The following is a 19,644-nucleotide window of genomic DNA, read 5'->3' as shown; positions in this document are numbered from 1 at the left end:
TCGCTCACGTCGTTCCTTAGACCTGTTGCTCTTCCCTATGAGTTCACCTCCCAGTGGACCCCATCTGGCTCCCTTCCTGACACTTCTGGGTATATAGGAACACACCCACAAAGCTCCTTTATACAGTTAAGATTCATAGAACCGTAAGAGTTGGAAGGCAGCCTGAGGGTTATCCAATGCAACGCCTTACAATGAATGTCAAATTGCATTTCTTAGTAGAAGTAGCAGTAATAATAATAACCATCATCATCATAATAGAAGGCCGATCGCCGAAGAATTGATACTTTTGAATTATGGTGCTAGAGGAGACTCTTGAGAGTTCCATAGACTGCAAGAAGATCAAACCTATCCATTCTGAAGGAAATCAGCCCTGAGTGCTCACTGGAAGGACAGATCCTGAAGCTGAGGCTCCAATACTTTGGCCACCTCATGAGAAGACACGACTTCCTGGAAAAGACTCTGATGTTGGGAAAGATGGAGGCCACAAGGAGAAGGGGACGACAGAGGATGAGATGGTTGGACAGTGTTCTCGAAGCTCCCAGCATGAGTTTGACCAAACTGCGGGAGGCAGTGGAAGACAGGAGTGCCTGGCGTGCTCTGGTCCATGGGGTCACGAAGAGTCGGACATGACTAAATGACTCAACAACAACAATTTATTATTTCTACCCCACTCATCTGTTAAACATTAAAAGCTTCCCTTTCTTTCTCCGTCCCATCTCTACTTTTCAAGAAGACGGAGCACTACTTCCCCAGACATCCTTTCACATTATTCCCTCACGTCCGTCTCCCAAGGATCGCCGCTAAAAGGCTGCGTTCAGGTATCACTTTCGTCTATCTTCCCAACACTGCCTTACCTGCTTAATTCCTAGTTTTACGTGACCTTTAATATAACAGAAAAGCCACTCGTGGAAGTTTAGTGTAAAGCTTAGAGGACTGCTTGCAGTGATTTCCACGGATCATTGTTTCCAAAAATAAAAGAAAACAAAACCCACCTGCAACCCTGTTAATTTAAAAATAAAAATAAAAATCATGGGAGTTTTGCACCGTAGTAATTTCGTGGGATGAAATTTGGGTCCGTCTCCATATCCCCCTGCAATTTAAAATTTAGCATGACCCAATATCAATCCAAAGGCCACATTTGCATAACACAACAGGTAATGAAGTGTAAAAGGAAAATTCGAAATTAGGATGTTAGAATTATAACCAGGATTTTTGCTTTTCACATTTTTCTGCTGTATATTTGTGGTCTGCCGCTTTGTTTTTTTTATGGAATAGAGCAGACATGTCCAACCAGTCGACCGCAATCTACAGGTCGATCCCTAGGGTGCTTCAGGTCGATCACTGGATTAAGAAAAGTGATCACCTGTGTGTTCCTGATTAATCACTCTGCGTCCTTGGCGCTGTGTTCCATTTATGCTGCCGTTGCCATAAATGTTCCCCCAAAAAAGCTCAGCAACTTTTGGCAATAACAATGGGTAGATCACTGCCAGTTTTATTATACTAGTATACCGTAGTCTCTAGAGAGTTGGATGTGCCTGGAATAGAGGAACGTTTTTTATTTGTTTTTGTTTTTTTAAATAAAAACGATAAAGAAATAAAGTAAGAGCAGGGGCAGAAGAAAAGTGTCATGGTGAAAATGAAAAGATTGTGTTTGTGATTGTGCCAGCCAGACAGCCTCTCTGCTCGAAAGTGAAGGAAGAGCCGGCTGGCCAGCCCAGCAGCAGAAAAGCTGAAAAGCTTACCTGCGCAGGTGAAGGAAAGCTGTGTAGCACTGCTTGCGGAACTCCTGGTACTGCTCACTTTGTGTCCCCCCCATGCCTTCCACCATCTCTTTGTTCAGTTTCATGGGTGGGGGAAGAGGTTTTGGGTCGCGGCCCAGGATGTAGCCAAAATCGATGTGGAAAAGTTTGCCTGCATTTGGAGAGAAGGCGGATCATCATAAATTATTATGGCATATTTATTTATTATCAGAGCCCTGCGCCAATCATTTGGGGGTTCCTTTTTTCAGTCAGCAGGAGGGACGCGGGTGGCGCTGTGGGTTAAACCACCAGAGCCTAGGACTTGCCAATCAGAAGGTCGGCGGTTTGAATCCTTGCGACGGGGTGAGCTCCTGTTGCTCGGTCCCTGCTCCTGCCAACCTAGCAGTTTGAAAGCATGTCAAAGTGCAAGTAGATAAATAGGTACCACTCCGGTGGGAAGGTAAAAATAAAAGAGAAGATGAAGAAATCAGAAAAGAATATTCTACAGTACTGACAAAATGGGATTTATATTTAGTACATACAGTGGTACCTCGGGTTAAGAACTTAATTCATTGCGGAGGTCCGTTCTTAACCTGAAACTGTTCTTAACCTGAGGTACCACTTTAGCTAATGGGGCCTCCCGCTGCCTCCGCTGTGCGATTTCTGTTCTCATCCTGAAGCAAATTTCTTAACCCAAGGTACTATTTCTGGGTTAGCGCTGTCTGTAACCTGAAGCCTCTGTAACCTGAGGTACCACTGTACTGGACATAGTGGTCAACTGAAAAGCTACATTTTAATATATTATGTCACGATGTTGATTTTGACATTATGAGAAGCTATATCTAATTTTTGAGAAGTAGCCTCTAGTAAATAATTTTGCGATTGTTACTATACGGCCTATTCCGTTTACGTGTTTTGTCAATTGGATTTCGGTAATATAGGCATTCTGGTGGTTTTGGACAAAATATTCCTGATTACAGGGGGAAAGACTAGATGACCCTGTCACTCCCTTACAATTCTATGATTCTACGATATGTGTGTGTTTCTCTGTGTTTTGCGTAAGTGTGTGCACATGTGTATATGTATGTGTAAGTATATTTATGTATGTATTTATTTGTGCATTGATAGATAGATAGATAGATAGATAGATAGATAGAGTGGCCAGCCCTACAACAGACAGAGCACACAAAACACAGACAAAAGCAACAAAAAAATAATGAAATAAGATGATGCTGCTGGGGTGGGGGCTACAGAATGAAAACTGAGGATTTCTTCATTTATATTGTCAGTTGGTTGACTATGAATCATTTATGAGAGCATTCCACCTTGGCTCAAAGCAATGAGAGCTCATTATTCTACCTGAAGTTGTGATTATTTTGCATTTTTCATGGGGGGTGGAGAGCACACTATGCCCTTCAATCTCCCCACTCCCCCTTATGAGGCATACTGCTTTTCAAATGATAATAAACTAGCTGACTTTCAAAAGAGGAAAGGCCACGCCAGTTAAATGCAACACCCCAAAACAAATGAAAACGGAGGAGCGGTAAACATTTCCAGCAGCATGAAGAACAAACGTGCGCGCGCGTGCACACACACACACACACACACACACACATTGGGCACCACTGGCGCCAACTCCAGGGAGCCATGGATGCTTTGGCACCCACAATAATATATTTGTGGGGGCTGAGCCCCTCAGCTAAGTTGAAGCCCTTGGTCGTGGGCACCCACAATCTTTCACGCGAGATGGCACCTATGGTGGGCACTGGGGACGAGTTTATGGAACCAAAGGGGTGGCAGCCCAAGGTTTTTTTTAATTATTATTATTTGGTAACCACTGGATTAGGCAAAACAGATGGAATAAAGTTCTGCCAACAGCTACTGGGGCAAGATTGCCAAGATGAACCAAGTTACGCAACGGGCAGGATATTCCTGGTTGGGTGGCCAACTCCCAAGAGACTGTGATCTACAGTTAAAAACTGGCAGTGATCTACCCCCCCTTGAGCTTTCTTTAGGGAGGAGGAAGGCCTGTTTTTTAGGGGTTCAGGTCAAAGTTGTTGAGCTTCTTTGAGGGGGAGCCAATGATCTGCCAGTGATCTACTACAGGCGTCCAATGATCTACTGGTAGATCACGATCTACCTGTTGGACGTGCCTGCCCTAGACTACAAAGTGCTTTGAGAGAACTAATGTAGGCAAGTCCACCTTCTCCATGCCCTGCTTGCAGGTTCCAGAAAGCATACGATTTGTTGCTTGAGGGGAGAAAGCTCTTAGACTGGTGAAGCAAAGGAGGAACATATTCAGGACCTTGGATAGCTCTAAAGGAACTTGCTAAGGCAACTACTACGGAGATGCTGTCTCTGTAGGGAGCTAGAGCGAACTGTAACCTTAAGTAGGCTGTGGTGGGGTCCACCTCCCTGGAGGAGCTGGCTGAAGGGCTGTTGACTTATTTTGTGCTTACAGGTTTCAGCAAAGGCTGTGGAGACTGCAGGGAACTCCTCTGGGCACCACAATTCAAGAAGGACACTGACAAACTGGAATGTGTCCAGAGGGGGGCAACCAAAATGGTCAAAGGCCTGGAAACGATGCCTTATGAGGAACGGCTAAGGGAGCTGGGCATGTTTAGCCTGGAGAAGAGGAGGTTAAGGGGTGATATGATAGCCATGTTCAAATATATAAAAGGGTGTCACATAGAGGAGGGAGAAAGGTTGTTTTCTGCTGCTCCAGAGAAGCGGACACGGAGCAATGGATCCAAACTACAAGAAAGAAGATTCCACCTAAACATTAGGAAGAACTTCCTGACAGTAAGAGCTGTTCGACAGTGGAATTTGCTGCCAAGGAGTGTGGTGGAGTCTCCTGCTTTGGAGGTCTTTAAGCAGAGGCTTGGCAACCATATGTCAGGAGTGCTCTGATGGTGTTTCCTGCTTGGCAGGGGGTTGGACTCGATGGCACTTGTGGTCTCTTCCAACTCTATGATTCTATGATTCTATGATCTACTGCGTCCAAGGACAGCAGCAGGCATGTGACCTTGTGGTTGGCCACAAAGGACTGAAATGAGGTACTGAAGGTTCTCCCCCAAACCGAGGAAGTAGCTTGGGCCTGATGCTCCATCTGAGTCTTTAGATCAGGCATCCCCGACCTTCAGCCTTCCAGATGTTTTGGGCTACAATTCCCATCATCCCTGACCACTGGTCCTGTTAGCTAGGGATCGGGGGGTTGTAGGCCAAAACATCTGGGGGGGCCGCAGGTTGGGGGTGCCTGGTTTAGATTGTGGGCTATGACAAGAATAGCCTTCTGGAACAGGTTGATTGTCCATCTAGTCCAGCATCCAGTTCTCACAGTGGCCCACAAACAGAAGACAAGAACATGAACACAAGAGCGCCATCCCTTCCTGTGGTTTGCAACAACCAGTGTTCAGAATCATAGAATCATAGAATCATAGAGTTGGAAGAGACCACAAGGGCCATCGAGTCCAACCCCCTGCCAAGCAGGAAACAAGCAGAAGCACTGCTGCTTTCAACCATGGAGGCAGATCATAGCCATCATGGCTGGCAGCCATCAACATGCCTTGGTCCAGTATATCTGAAGGAGCGTCTCCACCCCCATCGTTCTGCCCGGACACTGAGGTCCAGCTCCGAGGGCCTTCTGGTGGTTCCCTCACTGCGAGAAGCCAAGTTACAGGGAACCAGGCAGAGGGCCTTCTCGGTAGTGGCACCCGCCCTGTGGAATGCCCTCCCACCAGATGTCAAAGAGAACAACAACTACCAGACTTTTAAAAGACATCTGAAGGCAGCCCTGTTTAGGGAAGGTTTTAATGTTTGATGTATTACTGTATTTTAATTTTGTGTTGGAAGCCGCCCAGAGTGGCTGGGGAAGCCCAGCCAGATGGGCGGAGTATAAATAATAAATTAATTATTATAACATTCCTCTTAATGAGCATATTTACTAGGAAATAAATTATAGGGGACTCACTGAGCCTTAGTTCTAAGTAAAGATGCTTACATCAGGCTCCTACGTAAAGGGTAGGGTTGAGAAAGAAGACAGTATGCAGCGGACGGAAAAATCTTGCAAATATTAATTCTATGTATGGATTGCTCTCCCAGCGGCCGTACTGTACATGCCAGAGGTTTTCTTTTCCCTCTGCTCTTCCGGGCTGCTCTGTGATTTTCCTTCCTAGCTTTTTCCCTTCAGCACTGTGTCTGAAGGGAAAACACACACAGGGTGGGGGTGGGGGTGTGAAAGAAAAACTGTTGTGTCTGAATTCTCAACTGGAAGGTCCACGCCTGCTTGGCTGGGAGGCAACTGTTGCTTGCCGCAAGCAACCAGTCTGAGGTTGAGGACAGTGGCATTGGCCTTGATAACGAACTGCGATATCCAAGTTCATGGTTGGGGAGAAACAGCAGGAGAGGGCTGTTGCCACCGTACCACCTAGACAACCACAGCTGGAAGCAGCATCCTGGACCAGACAGACCTTGAGTGGATCCAGAAAGTCTCTTCAGATGAAGGAGACTTGGTATGATGCCCTGATTGGAAATAAAAGCCTTGGATGGATGGTGATGAATTTACAGATGAAGGAGAACTCATCATTCCTGGTGAGAGGTCAAGTTTCTATCCTTGACCAAAGTGATGCCCCTCTAGCTTGGCTGCTGTAGCCATGGTGTTTGCATACTGTTAAGCTATTACACAAGAGCACTCTCCCCTCCAGCAGTTTCTGGCAACTGGTATTCAGAACCCTTATTGCTTTCAACTGTGGAGGCAGAGCAGTCATCCTGGCTAGTAGCTAGTCTTATCCATCATCAAGTTGTCTGGTCCTCTTCTAAAGTCATCCAACTTGGAAACCACCAAGTTCCGTAGTTTAACTATGCAATGCACAAGCACTTTTAAGAGCAAGGTTTATATACTGCTTAATAATGCCACCTAAGCAGCTTAAATAAAATTAAACATTGAGAAGAAGATACCAATAAAATGAATGGATTGAAAGGAGAAGTTGACAAAAGAAAATTATCAAAATCTGATAAGGTTCCATAATCCGAGCGGAGTATTTTCTGTTGAAAGATCTCGGCAGTGGGGGAAACCTCAGCTAGGAGGGCTAGAGTCCATGCTGCTCAAACATCAATGATGTAACAGGCATGGTTCAATAGGTGCTGATTACTTGCATTGCTGATTACTTGCATTGCTCTTGAAAGTCCCATGGACTGCAAGAAGATCAAACCTATCCATTCTTAAGGAAATCAGCCCTGAGTGCTCACTGGAAGGACAGATTGTGAAGCTGAGGCTCCAATCCTTTGGCCACCTCATGAGAAGAACTAAACAACAACAACTTGCATTGCTACATTCCACACTGCTGGCAAATGGCGTGGATCCCTATTACCTACTTTATAGGACCCATTTAAGGATGGGTGTGATTTTTAAAAAGGCACAATCCCACACACAGACAGATATGTTTAAGCCACACTAATCTCAAATTTACTACTCAAGAGCAGTAAAACATATTACCCACTTAAAATAACACATACATCTGAAAAAAAATATTTGAAAATCAGCAGGCTTTGATCTATGTTGCAGAGTTACACTAGTTATTTAATTAAGAACATTTAGAGGGATTCTTCTCTCTACTCATTTATTTCAAGACTGTCATAATGATGAGTCTAGAGATACATGTATTAAAAAAAAAAGACAGCAGAATAAGTCTTGTGGCTGCAATTACATTTCTCATCCAGTTCTGTACACAGGGAATAAGAGGTGTTAATTAATCTTAGCTTCATTTGCATATGTAGCTAGTTCAGTAGATCTGTGTAGCACACTTCAAAAGCCGTCAGATCAACAAGAAGGATTGGTGGAGGAGTGCAAAAATTAAGGAACTGGAAAAAGAAATATTAAGATTTCTCTCTCTGTCTGTCTTTCTCTCTCACACACCATTTGTGTACCTTGCAATTGCATTAAATGCTTGTTAGGCCATCATCAAACAGAATAGAACACATTATACCTTCTGTTCCATAAATAAAAATAAAGATTTGTACCATGCCCAATCCTGCACCTTAGGTTACAATATCTGCACTGTTCCTTTTGTTGCACAAATGCTTTTGTCTTGTTTTTATTTATTTAACAGAACTTATATACCACTTGACTGCAAGAAAATTTCAAAGCAGCGTAACGCCCCCCCCAAAAAAAATAAAAATAAAAACCTGCTTGCCCCAAGCCTTTCTTCTCCCTGCTCAATCATAAAGCCATTTTAAAAGAAGGGGGAGAGTATCACACAACAGTTTCCAAACCACTCTGTGAAGCACCCCCTCCACTGTTAAACCTCACTGCAGGAATGTTTAACAGAGGGGAGGAGATGTTTCACAGTGCTCCCCCCTCCCCCAGTTAAACCAGCTTGTCTGGGCTGCCTGCCACCCACACAGTTTGCTTAACTGCCTGCTGTTCCCCAACTGCAGCATTACAACAGCCTTCCCCTTTTATGTATATAGGAAGAAATGTTTAAAATCACCGACAATAAACAGATATTCGAAACTATTCAAATGGTGATTAGAACTAACGTTGGCTAAAAATAAATGAAACAAGTGTAACTTCTGGGTGTCTTGATAGAATCATAGAATCGTAGAGTTGGAAGGGACCCCGAGGGTCATCTAGTCCAACCCCCTGCAATGCAGAAATCTCAACTAAAGCAACCATGGCAGGATAAAAAGGTAAAGGGACCCCTGACCATTAGGTCCAGTCGTGACTGACTCTGGGGTTGCGGCGCTCATCTCGCTTTATTGGCCAAGGGAGCCGGTGTACAGCTTCCGGGTCATGTGGCCAGCAGGACTAAGCCGCTTCTGGCGAACCAGAGCAGCGCACGGAAACGCCGTTTACCTTCCCGCTGGAGCGGTACCTATTTATCTACTTGCGCTTTGATGTGCTTTCGAACTGCTAGGTTGGCAGGAGCAGGGACCGAGCAACGGGAGCACATCCCGTCGCGGGGATTCGAACCGCCGACCTGATTGGCAAGTCCTAGGCTCTGTGGTTTAACCCACAGCGCCACCCGCGGGCATTCCTAAACTAATATATTTTAAGGAGCTGCAGAAAAGAAGGTGCCACCCTACAATAGGCTCCTATCTGCCATAAGGAAAGAGGGAAGAAGCTAAGTTGTAGACTGGAATTGTGCCCCCTAATCTGCAGGCCCCGGAATGGCTTTTTCCCCTTGTACTCCAACTTTTTCTTGGAAGTCAAACAGCTTAGTTCCCGAATGTTTTAGCTCCCAAACAACGCAAACCTGGAAGTGACAGTTCCGCTTTGCGAACTATTTTTGGAAGCTGAATGTCCAACAGGGCTTCTGTGGCTTCCGATTGGCTGCAGGAGCTTCTTGCAGCCAATCCGAAGCCGTGCTTTGGTTTTCAAATGTTTTGGAAGTCGAAAGGACTTCCGGAACGGATTCCATTCGATTTCCAAGGTACGACCGTACTGTAGATCCAGACATTTGCATTTCATTGCTTTGTCGCAGTTGTGTCTGTTGCATGTGCGTGTATTTGCATTTTATGTAAACTACTTCCAAGAACTAGCAAATGGTATAAACATGAGTCTAATCGCCGCAAGTCATCCTGCATGTCTGTCCACACACGCAGTCCAGGAGAATTGGTCTTCTGTTTCGAAATATTCATGAGCAGCACAACAGCACGACACATCCGTACTGAGTTAAGGACTGCAAATAATCAGCATTTCATATCGCGGGGCTCCCGCCGCCATTCATATACCCCAAGATGAGAGCCTTGCCGACCCCTCTCACTCTCAGCCGTCTCCCCGGATGAATATTTGCAGGGAAAGGGGTTAAGAAGGCCACCAGAAATGCCGCCAAGCTATTTGTCTCTGTCAGTTTAATCAACTGTTTCCTCCCAAAGAACGAGCATTTCTTATTTCAAATTTGTCAGAGTCAACAGTCATGACAACGCCTGAAAAACAGCTTAAAATAAAGAGGGAGAGGGGGCAAGCAATGGGAACTCAAGGCTTTGTCTTTTTTTTTTTGCAATGAAAAATTTGGTCTAGAAGCAACAACAATACAGTGGTACCTCAGGTTACAGACACTTCAGGTTACAGATGCTTCAGGTTACAGACTCCGCTAACCCAGAAATAGTACCTCGGGTTAAGAACTTTGCTTCAGGATGAGAACAGAAATCGCGCGGCAGCGGAGGGATGTCCCATTAGCTAAAGTGATACCTCAGGTTAAGAACAGTTTCGGGTTTAGAACGGACCTCCAGAACGAATTAAGTTCTTAACCAGAGGTACCACTGTACTGTAATAATCTTGGCTGAGTGAATTTAATGGCAAGCAATGGGACCTCAAGGCTTCATCTTCTTTTTTTGCAATGGAAAATTTGGTTTAGAAGTAAAGCAACAACAATACAGTTGGAGTCTTGTGAGCAGAAATTGCGATACAGTGGCGCCTCCTGCTGCCGCCACGCCGCCGGAGCACAATTTCTGTTCTCATCCTGAAGCAAAGTTCTTAACCCGAGGTACTATTTCTGGGTTAGCAGAGTCTGTAAGCTGAAGCGTCTGTAACCCGAGGTACCACTGTAATAATCTTGGTTGAGTGAATTTAATCCAAAGACTTATGGCAGCATTTTTAGCTCATACAGAAAAGCTCAGGAACATCTACACTGACCGGTTGAGACTCTGCAGTCCGACCTGGAGGTGCTAGGAGTTGAACCCAGGACCTTCTGCAACCAAGGCTGATGCTCTGCCATTGAGCTACAGCTGGCAAATTTCTTAACAAATACCATTGTAAGACTCTAAGACGAACCTGCTGGATCAAGCCAATGGTCCTCCAAGTCTAGCATCTTGTTCACCTGGTGGTCAACCAGGTGCCTGAGGGAAACGTGCAAGCAATATCCGAGCACAGAAGCCCTCTCCCATCCTGAAAAAGGTATTTAAATATACCTTCCTGAAGAAACCAGAGGCCTTTCTCCTGGGCATGGTCGGCCAATTGGTGCCAAAGAAGGATAGAACCTTTTTTATGTACGCTACAACAGCAGCAAGAATACTTATTGCAAAGTATTGGAAGACACAAGACCTACCCACTTTGGAAGAATGGCAGATGAAGCTGATTGACTGTATGGGACTGGCAGAAAAGAGTCGGCAGAAGAAGACTGGAAAAAATTTAAGGGCTATCTACAAAAATATTGTAAAATTACGGAATGTTGAATGATGCTGGATTGAAATTAGGTGGTTTCAAGCTGTAGCTATGATAAAATGACTTTCTTTTTGTAAGCAAGAATTTAAAGCTACTATAATTTAAGATGTTGAGATAAGGATTTGCTGTATAAACAATTTAAACTGGGTATACAAGAAGGGGAGGTACGAGGAGGTCGGGGAAATAAGTCACAAGAAAATAAGTTGTGAAATTTAACTGTTTTTAATATTTTTATGTTTGTTTTTTTCTTTTTGTTTGTAAAAAATTGGAAACTTTAATAAATATCTTATATATATATATATTTATATATAAAAACACAGAAGCACTCTCCCATCCTGTAGCTTCTGGCATTCAGAAACATTTCTGCCTCTGTCTGTGGAGTCAGAGCACAGTCATCACATCTATGAATTTCTCTGGTACGCAGGCTGAGACCCTCCCTGCCCGGGGACTGTCTTGCCAGAGTGGTGCAGGCTCTGGTTATCTCCCGCTTGGATTACTGCAACATGCTCTACGTGGGGCTACTTTGAAGGTGACCCGGAAACTACAATTAATCCAGAATGCAGCAGCTAGACTGGTGACTGGGAGCGGCACCAAGACCACATAACACCAGTCTTGAAAAACCTGCATTGGCTCCCAGTACGTTTCCGAGCACAATTCAAAGTAGTGGTGCTGACCTTTAAAGCCCTTAACGGCCTCAGCCCAGTATACCCGAAGGAGCGTCTCCACCCCCATCGTTCTGCCTGGACACTGAGGTCCAGCTCCAAGGACCTTCTGGCGGTTCCCTCATTGCGAGAAGCAAAGCTACAGGGAACCAGGCAGAGGGCCTTCTCAGTAGTGGCGCCCGCCCTGTGGAACGCCCTTCCAGCAGATGTCAAAGCGATAAACAACTACCTGACATTCAGGAGACATCTTAAGGCAGCCCTGTTCAGGGAAGTTTTTAACGTGTGATATTTTATTGTATTTTTGGTTTTTATGGAAGCCGCCCAGAGTAGCTGGGGAGGCCCAGCCAGATGGGCGGGGTATAAATAATAAATTATTCTTCTTCTTCTTCTTCTTCTTCTTCTTCTTCTTCTTCTTCTTCTTCTTCTAATACTCTCTTATCCACTACAGGAAATCCTATTTCCATTGCAGGTGCTGGGGATTGAAATTTGGGCATTGTGCATGCACAGTATATTCTCTATCAACTCTTTTGCCGTAAACGCCTATGCCATGCTAACTCTCTGAACCGCATATATACATGCTTTGGTGGCACTGATCCCCACCTTGAGGGTGTAATTACACCTTGAGGGTGTAATTAAACAAACAATCCTGACTTATAGATAGATAAATAAATAAATGCAGAGATCTAACATATAAGAGGTCCCTGCTTTGTAGCATTTTCAGGAGAACAGACATGTAACACACACAGAGGTTCATGTCTACATCAGTTCAGTTGTGAAAGTAGTATCAGGTATCCTATTTCTACATAATACCCATCATCTCCCTTTTAAGATGTGCAAAGCATTTCACGTGCATCGTCCCAGCACCCCTTTCAACAACCCTGCAAAGTAGGTGAACGTTCTCCCCTTGTTGCAGACAGAAGGACTGAGGCCCACAGACAAAACACTGGCTTACCTAGTGAATGCATGGATGAATCAAGTTCTAAGCCAGCCTTGGTCAACTTGGTGACTTCCAAGTGTTTTGCACTATGACTCCTAATACACGCACCTAATACAACCAAGTTGGCTGTGGGGTCTGAGGCTAGATCTCTGGGACTTCCATGGAAGCTATGGACTCCCCAGCTCAAACTTTTAGAGAAATCGCAGCACCAGGGAGAGAAGAAAATGCATCTCTAGATTGTTGCAGTGAAAAGAATGCTCGACTTGAACTGGGCAGACCCTAGAGTTCAATTAACCACTCAACTCTGAATCTCACTGGGTGACCTTGGGGCAGCTATGAGCTCTCAGGCTAATCCACTCCTCAGAGTCGTTGTGATACAAACTACCCTGAATTCCTTGAATGAACAGGAAGATACAAGACGGGAAATATCTAAAATAAAAATAAAAATTACCAATGATTGTTTGTTGTTGTTGAGAAGTCAAGGCTTGGAATAATATCTGAGCGGCTCTACAGCGGCTTGGGGAGCAGTTATAGGACTGTGAGTTGACTTTTAGTTACCATATTTTTTGCTCCATAAGACACACTTTTTCCCTCCTAAAAAGTAAGGGGAAATGTGTGTGCATCATGTGGAGCGAATGCAGGCGGGAAGCAGGCGGGAAAAGTCCCCAAGAGCCGCACACACGCTACACACGCTCTTTAAAGGGCTCTTGCTGGCTTTTGTGGGAGGTGGGGGAAGGGACAGAGGACAGCCCCTCAGTCTCTTCCCCCACCTCGTAGAAAAGCCCGCAAGAGCGCTCTTGGGGGCTCTTCCCCCGAGGAGGGAGAAGGGCAGCCTGTCAGGGGAAAGCCTGCAAGGCTCTGCTCAGTGCTCCCTTCAAAGTATATATTTTTTCTTGCATCCCCCCTCTAAAAACTAGGTGTGTCTTATGGTCAGGTATGTCTTATGGAGCGAAAAATACGGTAACCAACATCACGGATCCAGTACACACATTTACTCAGAAGTAAGTCCCACAGTGTTCAGTGGGATTGCACTGGATCACAGCCTGATATCATGAAGGGTATGGCCGCAGCACAATGTTTCGTTCTATGCCACACAAAAAAGAGATGTAAGCTTTCTGCAAGCAGGAGCTTTCAAGATTTGCCTGACAGAATCTATATGCCAGTGCTGTAAAAAAAACCAGAGGCTTTACAGAGCCACCGCGCTCCCTGACTTTCTGTTTACTGCTACAGGCCAACACAACTGCTCCTCAGTAATCAGTAAAAAAAGAGAATTTTCTTCAGATTTATCATGTTCATGCACTGCCCCCTACTGTACTCTTTGGGGCTTCCCAGTGCAAAAATCAAAACACGAAACAGGATGGGATGTATATGGATGTGTGTGTAGTAATTTGCTATGCAAAATATGCAGTGATCATCATAGGAACATGGGGAACTGCTTTGTATCAGTCCGGTACAGTGTTTCTCAAAGTTGGGTCTCCAGCTGTTTTTGGACTACAACTCCCATCATCCCTGACCCATGCTCCTGCTAGCTAGGGATGATGGGAGTTGTAGTCCAACAACAGCTGGAGACCCCAGTCTGAGAAAAACTGATCTAGTACCGTGTACTGTGGCAGGGAGTAGCTCGCAGCTTTCACCTGTGGTTCCTAGAAGCTGTCGCCATCCTTCGACTGGCCAGTTAAACCAGGTGAGGGTAGCCAATGGGACTTGAATACTTCGTGACTTGCGGACTTCCCCTGCATGCAAAGACACAGACTCTGGCAGATTGAGCAGACCAATAGTGGGTCCAATGGTCAAGAAGGTGGTTTCTGCACGTGCTGTAGAGGGAAGTGAGGAACAGATGGGGTTTGTCCACCTGGGAAGGCAGCCCATCTAGGAGAAGGAAAACTCTGTTCCTAAACTTCCTCTGCCTTGTAGGATATCTTCAGGAGAAGAAAACACTAAGGAGTAAACCCTACACAAATCTAGAGTGGAGTCCTTAAGTAAAAAAGGTAAAGGTAAAGGACCCCTGGATGGTTAAGTCCAGTCAAAGGCGACTATGGGGTTGTGGCGTTCATCTCACTTTCAGGTTGAGGGAGCAGGTGTTTGTCCACAGACAGCTTTCCGAGTCATGTGGCCAGCATGACTAAACCACTTCTGGCACAATGGAACACCATGACGGAAGCCAGAGCGCATGGAAATGCTGTTGACTTTCCCACCACAACGGTACCTATTTATCTACTTGTGCTGGTATGCTTTTGAACTGCTAGGTTGCCAGGAGCTGGGACACAGCAACGGGAGCTCGTCGTGGGGATTCGAACCACCAACCTTCTGACTGGCAAGCCCAAGAGGCTCAGTGGTTTAGACCACAGCGCCACCCGCATCACAGTCCCTAAGACGGTTGGTTGGCTCCTTGTATGTCTCCTTCCAGGAACTCCTGCAGCCAAGCTGGTGACAAACCAGCTCAGCTTTCCTTTGGGCCATATCAGCGAGGCCAGGATGGGGGTTTTGTCGTCTGGGCAGCCCAGGATCTCCATACACGCTGCCCAGGCTTGTGTCCCGGGGCGGTCACTGCAGTGAGGTGTGACTTCACCCCGGTAGGTCCATTCTATTACCTCTCGAGACAGATGCCAACAACAACAGGCCAGCTTCTCTGAAACACCGCTTTCCATCCTTTATCCAGACAAACAAGAGTCTGGTATACTTCAGCCAAGAAAAAAGGGTGTGTGTGAAATAGGGATAGACATGGGGAGAAAGAGACCTGGGGAGAGAGCCAGATAGAGAGCTGGAGAGCTGCATCTGGCCTCTGGGACTGAGCTTCCCAATCTCTGGTCAACACTTACCAGCCAGAGGTCTCTTAAGCCCTACTTAGAGAAGCTGGGAGTTGAACCTGGGTCTGCCTTGCATGCAGAACAGATTCTCTACCACTGAGCTATGACCCTTCTCCACACGCCAGAGGTTGAACCAGAAATCAACTGTGCATGTCTTCTGCCCCTGAGCTAAGGCAGAGTCCCACACAAGTTATTTCTGTGCTTAAGTTCCATGAACAATCATAGTTTAGAGGTCCCGGGCCCTAAGGAAGTCAGATTATCCTCTACTAGGGCCAGGGCCTTCTCAGTGATGGCTCTGACCTGGTGGAATGCTCTGTCCTACGAGACCAGGGCCCTGCAGGATTTAACTTCCTTCCGCAGGGCCTGTAAGACAGGCTTTCAATTTGAACTTAGCCTGATCTTTAATCCCCTTCCTTCCCTCCCCCTCCCCTTTTTATGAAGATTACCTGCTTTGGGATCCCACAGCTAATTCTCCCCTGGCCTCCTCGCTGGCCCAAATAGGACTAACTTAGCCAGCTAGCCCTGGTGATCAACTAATGTTTATTGGATGGATTTCCCCCCAAATTGATTTTTGAATTCTGAATTTATTGTTATTCACGTTCTATACTGTATTTTGGGCTGTTTTTTGTTGCATCAATTAAGTGCAGTGGTGCCTCGCAAGACGAAAAGTATCCGTTCTGTGATTCTCTTCGTCTAGCGGTTTTTTCGTCTTGCGAAGCAAGCCCATTGACGGATTAGCGGATTAGTGCTATTAGCACTATTAGCGGCTTTTAGCGGCTTATCTGCTGATCGGATCAGCTGATAAGCGGCTTAGTGGCTTAGAAAAAGGGGAGGGAGGAAAAAAACCCAGCAGGAAGTCGCAAGACATTGCCGTTTTGCGAAGCAAGCCCATAGGAGATTCGTTTTGCGAAGCACCTCCAAAACGGAAAACCCTTTCGTCTAGCGGGTTTTCCGTCTTGCGAGGCATTCGTCTTGTGGGGCACCACTGTGTTTTAAATTTGTTGTTAGCCGCTTTGAGCCCGGTTATTATTATTACTACTACTACTACTACTACTACTACTACTATTTCTCCTGCAGGTTGGGAGGGGAGCTGCCCATCACTAATTTGAAAGTCAGGTGAAATGCCCAATGTTCTCCTGTCCCACAGGGATGTAAATTCAGTCACCCCCCCCCCCCAGCCACTGTCTTTAAATTTAAAAGCAGAAGAGCAGCACAACCTCAGGCTTCAGAACTTTTTTGGGAGAAAGTTGCTGCCATTGAGAATGCTTATCTGTGCACCCTTGGGATGGGATCTACTTTCGCACACAAAGAGCGTACTGGCCAAAATGGCTTCGCTCTGCCTCAATGCTTGGAGGCAGAAATGCTTCCAAAGGCTAGCTGCTGGAGACCACCGGAGAGAGGACTGCTCTTGTGCGAAGGTCCTACGCTTGATGGTTTTCCTTAAAAACTGGGTACATCAAGCTGCCCAACTGATGGGCAAATATGACCTCTCAGCGACCGAGATCAAAGAACTTCCCTTATATCCCCAGAAAAATATCTTTAAATGAACCGTAAGGGCAGTGGCAACTAAAAATGATCTAAACTCTGTGTACATGGGCCCCATTATATTTTAAACTTAGAGAGGCTTACGAACACACAACTTTTTTTAATGAACTGACTTTTGTACAACATCAGAAAGCTTTTACAGAGTTACGATTAAATACAATAAACTCTGCCTATAGAGATGGGAGACACAGAGGCAGACCAACAAGCGAACGAGTTTGCGTTAGGGAATGTCCTGAAGTAGAGGGCCTTATGCATTATATCTTGCGCTGCCCCTTATATAATGAAGCAAGAGAAAGATTTTTAGCACCTATAATGATAAGGTCCCCTGGCCAGAACCCCTCTGCACATGATTTTATATCTCCTCGCAGACACAGATAAGTATGTGACCTGGCGTGTAGCACTCTTTGCAACTGCCGCTAGGAAAATTAGAGCAAATTATATAGCCAAAGTAGCCACTAAATGTAAAGGAGATGAATTTATCTGACCCTATCTACATCAAGCTATATTCTATCTTTACCACCAAACTCCAAATATAATTGCACATTGTATTAATTAACATTATTTTTTAATATATTAGTGGCCATGTGATAATTTTAGCTTATAAATTGTATTGTTTAATGTCTTAACTTGTATATTAAGGTACTTTTATAGCTCTGTTTAGAGTAGGTAATGTCTTGATAATATAAATGTTTTAAGTTTTTTGTATCAATCCAGTATATTTTCTTTTAGTTGTTGAGTGATTCTGTGTACATTGAGGCAGCCTTTGGCTATGTGCAATAAAACTGACTGACTGACTAGATGCGCCATTGGTTTGACCCAGAAGGTTCTTCTTATCTATCAGTTTGGGCCACAACTCTAGCAGCAGACTTTTAAATGTTAGGATTCTGAAGGAAGCGCTCCATTTCTAGGACAGAGAATTCAGCTGCATTAAGGTCTGATTAATACCATAATTGAAGATCCGGCGGAAAGGAAAGAATCTCTTTGCTGAGTACGAATGTGATTATGGCCAATATCAATCTAATTAACTAGTACTAATAAATGTTTTTAAATACACACTGTATTTGGAATGCAGTTGAGTGTATAATAGCTACTAAATCTGTCAAAGGCCTTTACAAAATAATAAAAAAAACCCACCACAAAGGCATATAATTAACAGATCTTGAAATTGCTTTTGTGATAGCTTGTATATATAAAAGGGTCCGCCAAATACCAATTAGCTACATTATTTTATAAGGAACAAATTAGGAGTTTTGGAAATGATACCAGCTTTACTTTGTTTATTTTGTGCGGTTTGGTTTACTTACTTCTTCTTATTCATCTTAGCAGTTTAAGTGGGCTTGTCAGTGTTGTCCTTGTAAGCATTTGACAATGGTTATGACCAGCTTTTCCACTTTCTATGTACGTCAATTGATATTACACGCACAGCAAGATCCCACCTGTACTATGTTGTTGTTGTGGTTTAGTCGTTTAGTTGTGTCCGACTCTTCGTGACCCCATGGACCAGAGCACGCTAGGCACTCCTGTCTTCCACTGCCTCCCGCAGTTTGGTCAAACTCATGCTGGTAGCTTCAAGAACACTGTCCAATCATCTTGTCCTCTGTCGTCCCCTTCTCCTTGTGCCCTCCATCTTTCCCAACATCAGGGTCTTTTCCAGGGAGTCTTCTCTTCTCATGAGGTGGCCAAAGTATTGGAGCCTCAGCTTCAGGATCTGTCCTTCCAGTGAGCCCTCAGGGCTGATTTCCTTCAGAATGGAGAGGTTTGATCTTCTAGCAGTCCATGGGCCTCTCAAGAGTCTCCTCCAGCACCATAATTCAAAAGCATCAATTCTTTGGCGATCAGCCTTCTTTAAGGTCCAGCACTCACATCCATACATCACTACTTGGAAAACCATAGCTTTTACTATATGGACCTTTGTTGGCAAGGTGATGTCTCTACTTTTAAAGATGCTGTCTACACAGCATAGTATAGTACAGATACCTGTACTATACAGTACATTTAATGCAGTATTTTACCACTTTAAAAGTCCTGAGGTTTAACAATCAACCCCTCTTCCCAGGGGTTGCGGGAGGGCAACAGGGGCTTCCTAGCAACTCTCAGCACCCTTAAACTACGGTTCCCAGGATTCTTTGAGGGAAACCATATTTGTGTAAAGTGGTTTGATACTGCTCTTGATATGAGGTGCAGGTGGGGCCATATTGTAGCATATCTTCGGCTCTTAAGAGTTCTGTTTTTAAGGGAACAGGAGTCTTACAGACGAGATCTCAAGAGTGGGAAGGGAACGATACTTCCCCCCTTTTCTGAAATCTTCCTCCTTCTGTGCTGTAACAGTGTCAAAGGGCTTTGCTTTTTCATGAAGCACCAGGAGATGTTGTCGAATGCTTTTTCTGCATCAGTTAACATTAATGCTACCTGTTTGTCGCTTTTAAATTCTAAATATTCCAATATGTCGACAGTATTTCTTTGCCTGGCCAGTTCTGAACCTGAGAGGTTTTATACAGTGAACTTAAGAATATATGAAGAGTCCGCTGGATCAGGCCCATTTGGTCCACTATCCTGGTTTTACCATGGCCAACAAGGAAACCTGCAAGCAGGAGCTGAGCACAAGGGAACTTGTGGTTTCCAGGAACTGGCATTCAGAAGCATTGTTGCGATTGTGGGTAGCCACCCATAGCCATCCTCCTCCATGAATCAGGTCCAATCCTTTTTTAAAGCCATCACTGCCTTCTGAGGAAGTGAGTTCCATAGTTTAAACTATACACTGTGTGAAGAAGTACCTTCTGCCACCTGCTCT

At 44.9% G+C, this 19,644-nt stretch overlaps 1 protein-coding gene across 2 annotated transcripts in view; it reads right to left on the bottom strand.

Annotated features, from left to right (window-relative positions):
* The window catches only part of PIK3C3 (phosphatidylinositol 3-kinase catalytic subunit type 3), a 113,943-nt gene that overhangs the window by 37,962 nt on the left and 56,337 nt on the right, over positions 1-19,644 (bottom strand). For both annotated transcript variants that reach the window (XM_082241860.1, XM_082241861.1), the window contains one exon: positions 1,743-1,911. In XM_082241860.1, the coding sequence (XP_082097986.1) occupies positions 1,743-1,911 (169 nt within the window). The remainder of the gene's footprint in view (positions 1-1,742; positions 1,912-19,644) is intronic.

Source organism: Podarcis vaucheri (genome assembly GCF_965113315.1).
Source record: "Podarcis vaucheri genome assembly, chromosome: 11".
Taxonomy (NCBI): domain Eukaryota; kingdom Metazoa; phylum Chordata; class Lepidosauria; order Squamata; family Lacertidae; genus Podarcis; species Podarcis vaucheri.
This window is presented reverse-complemented; position numbering and strand designations above follow the sequence as displayed.